At 37.1% G+C, this 12,358-nt stretch overlaps 1 protein-coding gene across 1 annotated transcript in view; it reads right to left on the reverse strand.

Moving 5' to 3' along the window:
* dgkzb (diacylglycerol kinase, zeta b) overlaps positions 1-6,439 on the reverse strand; it is a 29,817-nt gene extending 23,378 nt beyond the window's left edge. Inside the window, exon 1 of the mRNA XM_084095334.1 lies at positions 5,681-6,439. Coding sequence (XP_083951460.1) covers positions 5,681-5,880 — 200 coding nt within the window. The 5' untranslated portion in view covers positions 5,881-6,439. The remainder of the gene's footprint in view (positions 1-5,680) is intronic.
* Between the last annotated feature and the right edge of the window lie 5,919 nt (positions 6,440-12,358).

Raw genomic sequence — 12,358 nt, forward strand, 5'->3', positions numbered from 1 at the left:
CTTCATATCACAGTCATGATAAAAGCATCGATGTATTCAGTCATCCATAAACATTATTAGATCGGTCGGCTTGACGTTGACGACAAGATCCATAGTTCTTAGCAAATGTTGCGTCATCAATCTACGCCTTTGTTATTGTAAATAGGTTCTCCTAGTGGAGAAAAATGCCATACTGTACGTTTAAGTTTACACACCCTTTGTTTCCTAATATTTTGTGTCGCCACCTCATGAGCAATGACCGTTTGTGGATTCTGTGATTTCTGATTTGTGCAAATTTGGTAATTATTTTATCTTGGGATTTTTGTTAAAGAAGATAACATCTCAAAGATTCTGCAGGGGGAATGTGAGTATGATCACAGTTGTACTGTATGTCAATAAAGGTATCAATGGCCACACAAAAGAATGAGAAATGGTATTTATACACGTCATCTGCTTTTGCGACATACTAGAAATATTTGTATTACATTACACAAAATGTAAATGTCAACAAATCGTGCCATGCATGCCACTGATGATCAGAGAGAAATCCTTGATTTTGTCAAGAGTCGTGTTAATTTCCATCTTTGTTCTGCAAAATCGATCAGTTCCTATAATTGCACTTCCTCCACCACAACGGTCAGACCGCAGACACAACACAACATTTGTATGTCGCTCACCAGAGAGCGCTTCACGAGCAACAAGACAGCATTTACTGTATGAGCTGAATGTTTTTTTTCTTCTATTTCTTGGCATAGCAACATAACGGTGGTTATTTTTAGAGCCTATTTCAAATTCCAGACTCATTCCAGGAGTACGACATCATTTCCTGTCAGTTTCTCATAGGGCTACTTGATTATGGCAAAAATCATTATCACATCTATTTTTATCGTGGTGAATGTTTATATGGTTGTCAATGAATGGGACACTAAATATAACTATTTTCCCAACAAATAGCAAGAATAAACCTGGTTTCCTCCATGGTTCCTGTTCTTTCCGTCAACAAAGCACTTGAATGCGTGGAGCTCGTAATCACGACTTCGGAAGTGGGAAGTTGGAAATATCCAATAGCACTTGCAATACACACATGTTCACTTTCCCACACACATTCAATCACCCACAAAGGCCTACAGATCTTCATAAACCTGAGACTCTGACCCTGATCCATACTTAGCTCCAGCATAAAACGAAACGTTAAAGATAGCTGCAGAAATGGGCCTGTTCCTCCAAGGGGCGGAACAGCGCAGCCATGCAAATGAAGTCGTGTGAGACGGGCGCGAGTGTGTTCAAGCAAACCTGTGTCTACCTATGACCTGAAAAAAAGCAGTTGTTTGATGCAATCTGCACTTTTAACCGGCCGTTCAGATGCACAGATCTTCCTGGCCCTAGGAATCCAGTCAGAACTCTCTGTACCGCAGTGATACACAACCTGTGTCCCTCAGGTGTCCTAGCTGTGCATGGCATTATCAGATTACACACATCAACACAGCCGTGAACAGGTGCCTCATCAGCACACAGAACAGGTGGAGTACAGACACACACACACTTTGATGAATGGAGGAAAAGGAGAAATGGTCATTTATTTTGAAATATTGACAGAATAAAGTCAATTTCTATGTTTGACAGCTTTATATTTTAAAACTAGCTATTGTAGTCATTTAGTCAAAAATATTTACTAAAATATAATTATTAATTAGAATAACACTAACAGGATTAATATGATTTGACTACAAGTAAAAACAAAAATATGTTTTATATTTTTTTATGCTTGTCTGTGCAAAATTCATCCCCAGTGCTGCGAGATTGTAGGTGGTTGCTAGGATGTTAGTATATGTTATATAGTAACATCCATTAGTTGCTAGGATGTTCTGGGTGGTTTTCGAGGTGATTGCTAAGTAAACCAACCCTAAAAGAGTCTAACAAGTCTTAATGATATATTTGACTGAAGATATGGCTTGGGTCCCTCGTTCAATTCAAGTGTCTTTTTTATTTATGCAGCACAAACATACAAAAAAAAAAAAAAATGTTATGTGCCAAATTTTAATACTTAAAGGCAGTGCTCATCCAGAGATTAAGGTACTGTCATCATTTACTCGCCCTCATGCCGTTCCAAACCTGCATTTCTTTGTTGTGTGGATCACAAACACAGTTGTTGACTGTTTTTGTCCATGCAATAAATGTAAATGGGGTCCAAAACAACATTGGCTCCCATTGACTTACATTGAATGGATGAGAAAGAAAGTCATACAGGTTTGGAACAACATACAAGTGAGTAAATAATGACAGAACTTTAATTTCTGTCTGAACCTTCCCTTTAAGGTTAGAGGGTTCATCAGATATGAACAATACAGCAGTATGAGAAATATCTAGTGATGCTTGACTTAAGAAAATGCCATTATCAATAAAAGCGAATCAAAAAACTAAACTGCCTGCATGAGTGACTGAAGCCCTCATAAAACCGGACTAGGTGAATTCTTCTCACTTGGAAAAACTGGTTTTTCATGCTCAAAAATGAAGCAAGGGAACTTCCATTGTCTGTAGTGAAATAAAAGCCAACTGCAAAACCTGCAAAAACATTCCAGAGTCACACTTGCAGAGTTGCAGTATGTGTCTGATTGGACTCTTGTCTAATCAGGTTTTGTTTGTGTAAGTTTTTCACAGTGGAAAGCAGAAAAGCAGGATCTTAAAGGCCCTTTCACACCGGATGCGTAGCGAAAAAGCGAAACGAAAAAGCGAATAGTTTGTGCGTCAAAATCGCGTCCAGTGTGAAAGGGCCTTAAGAGAGTCCATAAAATAAAATACAAATAGCATATAAATAAACTTCCATTGCCTGTAGTGCATTTAAAAAGCTAACTGCAAAACCTGCAAAAACAGCTTCCAGCTGATTACGTGATGTGTCTGGTGGGGTACTTTACTTGTCTAACCAAGTTTTGTTGGTGAAAGGTTTTCATAGTGGAAAGCAGAAAAGCAGGATCTGCAAAAAGCTTAGAAAAATCTTGTAGGGCTTTATAGAAGTTTATAAAGAACTGATTTGACTGGAGAGAGTGATTAAACAGCAAATTACACAAGGATCCGCACTTTTCAAAAATAACTTTTCTCTGCCGCCAACACAAAATTACATCCAACTTTGAAAAATCCTAAGGTTCTTTATTGGCAGCAATGGTTCCATAAAGAACCTTTAAATCCATGGAAGCTTTCAATTGGACAAAAGATTCTTTATAGTGGAAAAATGTTCTTTTAATTGTTAAAATGTTCTTAACATTAACAAAAAATGCATCTTTTAAGAACTATTTACTGAAAGATGCTTTGGGGAACCCTAAATGAAGCCTCTGTTGCATCACTGCAAAAAAACCTTTTTGGCACTTTTATTTTTAAGGGTGTGAAGGGTGTTCACACTTGTAGTTCAGTTCACTTGGTTCGCCTGGTCAGGACAAAAAAAAAAAAATCACATTGGCATTTTTAACACCAAACCTATAAATACCGAACCTAAAGACATAGGGATTTGTTCCCAACCTGACTGGTTGGCTTTCATTACGTATATTTCGTGACCGAACATCCAAAACAATACTGTGTTCTGGGCTAAATGCACTCGTTGTATGTGCGTAACCTACATATGATGGTATTTTGACCAGCTGAGAACTCGTGAAGAGCTTATAAAATGTGTAAAGGAGTCAAAACAGCGGCAGGAATCCCTCCGTCACACACATAAACGAAGATCTGCAGCCAGGAGACGCGGTTCTGATGCCTGTACCGTACTGTGATGGGCAACATCGGGACTATGATGACGAAAAACAGGTGTCATTGAGCATTCTGTCCTTTTTAGGGTCGCATCTTATGACATCATCTTATGACATCATTTATATATAACATCATTATGACATCATCTTATGACATCTTTCCAAACAGTAGAGCATTGGCGCTTGCAACGCCAAGGTCATGGGTTCAATTCCCAGGGAAAGCAAGAATTGATAAGAATGTAAATGTGTACCTTGAAATTCAATGTAAGTCGCTTTGGATAAAAGCGTCTGCCAAATGCATAAATGTAAATCATGTCCTATTTTTGGTTCGTTTACATGTCTTTGGTCGGTGTTGCGTTCATATTTCAGTCGAACCGCACCAGAGTTTGTTTGGAAGCAGACTGAGACCCATCTTTTCAGCGGTGTCAGTCTACTTCGGATGGCAGAGTTCACACTTCAGAATGAACCGCACTAACAGAGCAATTGCACATGCCACCCTTAATTTAGGTCAAGGACTTAGGTCAAAGAAGAACAGAATCCAACCAATCAACAACAAAACCTGTCCATTCAGAGGTCAATGCAGGTCATTTACTAAGGGTGGCCAGTTCAAAACCCACTATAGGCTGACTTTAACCCTAAAAGAAACCTTTTGCAGTTTTTTAGATTACAAAAATATGTAGCCTACTTTTTACCCTTTAAGGGGACAATTTTGAACCATGCAAAAATGAACCATGACAAGATAGTAGTGAGTGGAGAAGATACAAAAAGAAACACGTACTTCTGCTTTCTCTGCTATGCTATCTCACATCCTCATGTTATTAATACCTTGTCTCAGTTTTTCACAGGTACACACACAAGGTAAAACGGGTTAAAATCACACAGATCTAAGTCAACTCAAGGTGCACGAGGTCAGGAGTGAGGAGCACAGGTATCCGCTGTTCTCCCAACAGGTCGGACAATTATAGTGCGTAATTAATTGCTTCTCCAATCCATTAAAGGCATCTATTTCCAGATAACCACAGGAGATCGGAGGATTAATTTAGACGCCTGATGAAATTTCCAAAGCGCACATCACCTGAGGTGATGTCATGGGAGTTACTAGTTAATTTTTTTAAGTAGAAATAGTTACATTGAAGGTTTGGAAAGGTGTATTACAAAGTGTTTCCTAGAAAGATGAAGCAGGTGGTGCCTTTTACCACAGGGCTGGTCCAGGCAAAACACAAGTTTAAATTGCAAATAGACATCAAATGTGCTGTTTCAGTCACGAACGTTCAATGTAAAGAAAGGGAAGAGACACCACAAGTTTCAAATATGTATAATATTTGTCTTTAAAGTTGGGGGAAAAAATCTATTATGTTAAATTCAACATTGAAGTTTAGAGTCCATTAAATAAAATAATAAAGCCTATAATTCAAATAAAATAAACTAGCCCATTTTGGTGTTTTTAGTTGCTCTAAAAAAAAAAAAGACATTATTTTTGGTAACACTTCAGTTTAGGATCTAATTCTCACGATTAACTAGTTGCTTATTAGCATATTACTGGGATATTGGCTGTTTATTAGTACTTATAAAGCACATATTAATGCCTTATTCTACATGACATTCTACATCATGTAATCCTGCCAATACCGAAACATAACAACTACCCTATTAACTATTAATAAGCAGTAATCAGGAGTTTATTGAGGCAAAAGTCATAGTTAATAATGAGAATTTGACCCTAAACTAAAGTAGGACCTTATTTTTAATTTACATTGAAATTGAGAGTCAATAAAATAAAAAAGCCTACAAATAAAATAAAACAGCTTATAATTAAATTGAGAAAAAAGAATAAAAAAAAGGTTGAATTTAAAACAGACTCCAGACATACTGAAATAAAGAAATGACGAGTTTAAAAAAACGTAATATTTCCTTTTGAACAACACTTCAATTGCGAGTCTATTCAAGATCTCAAACACCTCACCCACCTTCTACCAAAGATCCGCAGTCCAGAGAAGCTCTTGGTGTTGTTGGGACAAGGTTGAGCTGCAGGGGTTGTGATGGACAGGTCAGAACACGACGAGGAGGCGGAATCAGGACCTCCGGGCTCTTCGCCGTCCAGGAGAGCCTCCAGGGGTCGGGACAGCCCCTCCACCTCTCCCTCTGGGTGAGGGTTCGACTGCTCCATCTCAGATGTGCAACCTGACTCCTCCTGTCACAACTTCAGACGTGACGGTCACAGGAACCCAGTCCATCAAAGTCTCCATAGCAGATGAAAAAATACGCAAGAGAAACTTTCGAAGACGAGGTTCAGAGGTGGTGTGGGTGGACGTGAACTCCACTGACAGTACGGCTTAGTCAGGCAATCATGCAGAAAAGCACGGCACAGCACCAGGAAGTAGATCTTGTGTTGCGGGTACAGTTTTGACAGTTAACGTCCCTTCTTTTATCGTCCATGGGCAACAGCCAGTCGACTTCCTCCTCCTCCTCCTCCTTCACGGCTCACCTACTGCAACTCAGCTGAAGAAGCTTCCCTGTCAGCAAACTCTCTCTCTTTCACTTTCTACACTTGAACCAGGCATGTGTGCGCAATCCAGGAAGTGTCAAACAGGTGTAGGACTCTTAGACGTGTGGCTACCTGTCCGTGTCCTGCTGTGCAGCCTGACTGGCTCGTTGACGTTCGAACACACACTTTTATCAGGTCTTCTCTCTCTTAACACCTCCCCCGCACCACGTTCTCCCTTCACTGGTCCAGGTTAGGACAGGAGTGTGTCACCATCTATTGGTAGATCAAGAGAATTGGTGAAAACTTCAGTGGTAAACCATCACAGGAAGCAGTCGACGGTGCACACAAATTTAAATCACACTTTGCATGATGCCGGTATTACATAATACGTTTCTATTAGGGGAAGAAGGTCGTTTCTTCAAATCTAAAGGGTCAAAATGCAAAAGAAGAGTACGACAGGAGTTTTTCTGCATTATATCGTCAAAGTGGGTGGTTTTGTTCACATCTGATTAAGTCATCACTGTATTTCTGCAGTACTGTTCTAACTTTGGAACAGAAGAGCGGATCAGGCCTCCCTCCCACTCAGACTTTACATAAAGACGTTTGGAGCGAGTCCCACGGTTCATATACAAGCTTGTTACACACACACACACACATCTTGAGCTGCAACTGCATTTCTGTTTCAACCTCAGTTCTATTGTCTAAGGACGAAATTAAAGCTTTTATTGGATTGGCGGCTCAGTTAGCAATGCTAACCTCAACTGTGATGTCTAAATCTGTTGGCAGATTCTAATTTGATACAAATATCTTATATGATGTACATACTGGAATAGAGTGGCAAAGTGAAAGTGCAAGAAAACGCAATATTAAATCCGTTATTTCAGTTACGGAAAATATATTTAGTTTACAATAACAACACTAAAATAAAATCCTGATCATGTTTTTTTTTCCAACAGGCTTATTTATATTATAAATAAGCCTGTTTGAAAAAAAAACATGATCAGGATTTTATTTTAGTGTTGTTATTGTAAACTAAATATATTTTCCGTAATTGAAATAAATATAAATATTAGATGGAAAAACTAAAAATTAGAAATGATGCCTACTGAAGTACTAAAATGACTAACTAAAACTGAAATAAAATAAATTAAAGCTATATGTAAATGTAGAAAATGACATAAAATGGCAGGTAAAAAAAAAGAACTACAATTAAAATGGAAACTGAGAATATAAACATAAAAGCTCATTCAAAATATTATTATTAAATTATATTAATATTATATTATTATATTATTATTATTATGTAAATAATACTAAAATGACAGTCATATTTCACTCCCCAAATAAAATTAAAAATAATATGTATTTAAATATTTTAAATAAAAATGACCATAATAAAAAATTTAAATAAAAAAACCCCCAAAGAATTAGCATAAAAATATATTTCTGAATAAAGATATATTTTGGCATTTTGGCATTATATGACAGTTAAACACATATCCGAACATATTCTCATTCTTATCTCATTCCTCAACACATTTATTTTATAATACATTATTATAATATAATACATTATCCATTATATATTATTTATAATTTAAGGTATTTAAACATTCATTTTACTTCAATTTATATATTTTTTTATTTAATTTAATTTAATTATAATTTATGCCAAAATTATTGTTTCCAGACAGACTGTATTACAGTAATTAGAATCTTAAGAGAATTCCAACTCAAAAATAAAACATCTGGATAAATACTAAAGAGTTTTTTACTAGGGTGAAATATGACTCTTTCTGTAAGATTCACTTTAACTGAAGAAAGTAGTGCTGACAGAGCCGCTGATATATTTCTGTGGAATTTTGAGTGAGGACACAGTAGTGTTAACTTTGTCCTAGTTCCTGTGAGGTTAAAGTTCAGCGCATTTCACACGTGTTCCGATCTCCCCCGGCAGCAGAGGACAAGAGAAGAGCTCTTCTGCTATGCACCATCCACAGATATGATTTCATATAAGCGCATGGATATAATCCCCTCCTACACACTGGGTTCAGTTAGATAACATACTGGGCTGCTCAGGTAGGGAAAAATAGACAAAAAGTGGGAGGAGAAAGAAAGAAAGAAAGAAAGAAAGAAAGAAAGAAAGAAAGAAAGAAAGAAAGAAAGAAAGAGATGCCAAAAAAGGAAAATTTCAGAAAGGAAGGATAAAATGGAAATAAAAATATATAAATGCATTATATAATAAATGTACAGAAACTTCATCCTTAATACTTTTTCTTGCAATCTCAGGCCCCCGACTGGGGAACGTGATTTCACAGAGTGCAAAATGTTCCTGGAACAACATTGTTGATCCTGGAACAACATTTCAATCAACCAATCAGATTTGAGGGACAAGTTTACTATGTTTACTTTACTATGTCAAGTTGAGGCTTACAACCAGGGTTAGGTGCTTCTACATCAGTGTTATTCATCTATCATTTCTCTCTGATTTTAGGGAGAAGTTATAGATAGGGTTAGGTTTAGGGGTATGGTTAGGACTAAATTTCCGGACAGGAATGTTGTTCCAGGAAATCGTTGATGTCTTATATAATATAATATAATATAATATAATATAATATAATATAATATAATATAATATAATATAATATAATATAATATAATATAATATAACATAGTGCTAAAAACAATTAGAACACCTAAGCAATTGCATGGCAACACCCTAGCAACCAGCCAGAACACCCAGAACAACCCTACCCATAACTTCTCCCTAAAATCAGAGAGAAATGATAGATGAATAACACTGATGTAGAAGCACCTAACCCTGGTTGTAACACTAAACTTGATGTAAACTGTAAACTTGTCCCTCAAATCTGATTGGTAGATTGGAATGTTGTTCCAGGATCAACAAAGATGTTGTTCTAGAATCATGTTGTACTTGGTCAAATCACTTTCACCAGAGGTATGTGTCTAAAATCTCTTCTAGAATTCAGTCTAATCTGAATGCTCATTTGAACAACAGAAACAACACATCATGTGAAGAAATCCTTGTCAGTTAATGTGATTGCAGCTGTTTTAGCCTAAATCTGAGACTAAAACCCTGGCGACACCTGAAACACACCCGCACTTCCTGAAACACACCCGCACTTTCAACAAACAACTCTGTCAGTGTGTTATTTTTATACTGCTATTGATAACTAACAATAACGGATGACTGATACGTCACAGACCGTGACACATATGTTATATTTACATAATATGACATTTAAAATAGCTCAAGGGAATTTCAGAGCATCATTCGTCATAAAGGGGACTCGAAGCACGGCGAGTCACATGATATGCATGACACAATGCATTCTAATGTGTATTTGTGATTACAAGGAACTAACTTGAACCTAAAATTAAACCTAACCTAAAACCATTTAAACCAAAAATCACTGCAGATGAATATCAGTCTTATTAGAGATATTAGGTAGCACATAAATGTAAATAATTGTAAAAATGTATGTAACATAAAATACCCCAAGGTACATAACTGATACAAAAAATATAATAATAATAAATATCAATCAAATATAATCAAATGTGATGCTATAAAAATTTTAAGGTGAGTCCTTACATACAAAAAACATAATTTTATAAATATCTTATTGTAAAAGTATTACCTAACTGCCTTGCATCTAACATTCATACAGCTTCTGCTACAGCGCTAGAGACGATGATATATTTATGGTCAAAATGTTCTCGTCTGTCACAAGCTTTTTCAGGCAGGTGGAGAGATGTGCAGATTTGATTCTAAAAGTAACTATAGATTGCCCAACCTTAATATGTTACCTTCATCTATGCTTGTGTGTGTAATAGTAGCAGTAGTAGAAGGTTTAATCGTGACTTGAATCGTGAAACTAACTACTGTCCACAACAGACCAAAGCTGAGTCCATGAGCCACAGCTCATTTCCTTTTATGCTTCAGCTTTTATGTCAGTCCGCTTTGAGGTTTGGCTGAGCCAGGACACTAACCCAATCCTGCCTGATGAATTCAAAGTTATTTAGAGACGCAGGTTTTGATGTAGAAGAACAGGTGTTGCTGGAAAACCCTTTGTTCTGACAAAACATCCTCCCTACACACACAAGCAGACCACCCGCTCCGAAACGACATATGGGAAGTGAGTGACATGACTGTGACCACATTATGCCCGAGGATACACTTTACGTTCTATCTATCTATCTATCTGTCTGTCTGTCTGTCTGTCTGTCTGTCTGTCTGTCTGTCTATCTATCTATCTATCTATCTACCTGTCTGTCTGTCTGTCTGTCTGTCTGTCTGTCTGTCTATCTGTCTGTCTGTCTGTCTGTCTATCAGACTCAGAGCTCTGCTCAGTGTAAGCTATTGTGTCACATACAACAAAATTATACTACAAAGCAGGAACTTTGGGATCTCATTTAGCCTGAAAGGCTGTTTTAATGTCATTTGATGCTTTTGATTGTGTGCTGATTACTGTGACCTGTTTAGATTCATCAAAAACATCAAGAGGCGAGAGAGAGAAAGAGACAAGCTGTTTGATTGTGTGTCCATTACAATTAAACCACAGAAACAACAGATGGGCACAAAACAGACATCAGCAGATCATTCAAGCTAGATCTGAAACAAATGTTTGCAAATCCGTTTTAGGCCGGATTAGTTTTAGGCCTTTAAATACAGACTCTTTCGATACAATACAACTGGTTGGCAATGTATTATGATATGTTTTATTATTCTTTTCTTTCATACACTTGATGAAAACGTTAGTGTCGCTTAGGCCTACTGCTGGATCAGCCCAGAATCAATGTGAAGTTTCAGGCAGGTTAGGTTAGCTACTTCTATGTAAAGACAGCTTGAGATATGCTTTTTACCACAATTTCCTTTAAGTAAGCCTACAAAGTAAATATATGGCTTTCAATACTTTAAGCAGCTGTTATCTTTATAAAAGCCCCAATTATGATGAAGATATCTTCATCCTTTGACAGTCGTGAAATGTCACAAATCAATGCTTTAGCAGAGACATCCATGACTATAGATTTCCATAAGAGTAGGGGAGAGTGGGGTGATTTGTGCAAGGGGGGGAAGTAGTTCCACCCTTGTTTCTGGAAAACCATAGAAGAAATTGGTCATGTGACCACATCATTTTGAAAAGCAATCACTTTTACTCGTCCTCCAAAGAAGAGAGACACATGGCATGAGAGTTAAGCATATTTTAGTGCAAAAAACTGTTTTTTCCCTTTCAAAGTAAAATTTCTATGATTAAGGTTTTTTGATTGTAGTGTCTGAACAATTATAGACAAGTTTGAAAACATTTCACACATGTTTTAGTGCTTTAGTAGTCTACACAATGAGTCTATACAGTTAGCATGATGTTAGCTCTTAACTGCTGGATCATGCTAGTTTTTCAAACTTGTGGGTCCGGGGTGATTTGTGCCAAAGGGCCTGGGTTAAGTTGTGCCAGATCCAGACCACCTAGACCTACATTCTCACAGGGGATAATCTTGAGAAGTGAGGAGATGGGCATGCCTCATCATTGTTTTACTTGGGCCTGCCTGTTATTTGTTTAATTTAGCTAACACTGATTTCAGTTTTGAGTTTGCACTATGTTATTAAAGAGAAGTTTTATTCCGTTTTTAAGTGGCCTATGTCACAATAGGATGTTTAGAAATGAGCCTAGTCACTTTATTCTTATATGTTACATAATTGACAAACAGCGCTATGTCAACAGGCATCTATTGCCAAAGCCTTTTTGCCTGAAATGATTCACAAATATCATATATTGTGTTGCTATGGTGCTCTAAATGGTTGCTAGGGCGTAGCTTGATAGCTTCACAATGATCCTGAGAGACTTATTGGTCGTCTGAGTAAAATGAGCCCGCCCCCTTGTCTCTATGACACTGTGATCCAGAGTTATGTTCAATACAAAATCCCTATGCAATTGACCATAGTAGGAAAAACGCATACTATGGTATTCCAGGGTGACAATATCTAAATAAACCTTAAATGAGTAATTTTGTATTGAATTTATCTTGCTTTCATATAGCATTATGGTTCATAACATTAAAATGTTCTGTTTTACTTCAGAAATCACGGGCACAATTTACCCCCATTGTATTCCCCCAAAGGCACAACTTCCCCCGCACCAGG

The sequence above is a fragment of the Abramis brama genome (genome assembly GCF_963993115.1).
Source record: "Abramis brama genome assembly, chromosome: 20".
Lineage (NCBI taxonomy): Eukaryota > Metazoa > Chordata > Actinopteri > Cypriniformes > Leuciscidae > Abramis > Abramis brama.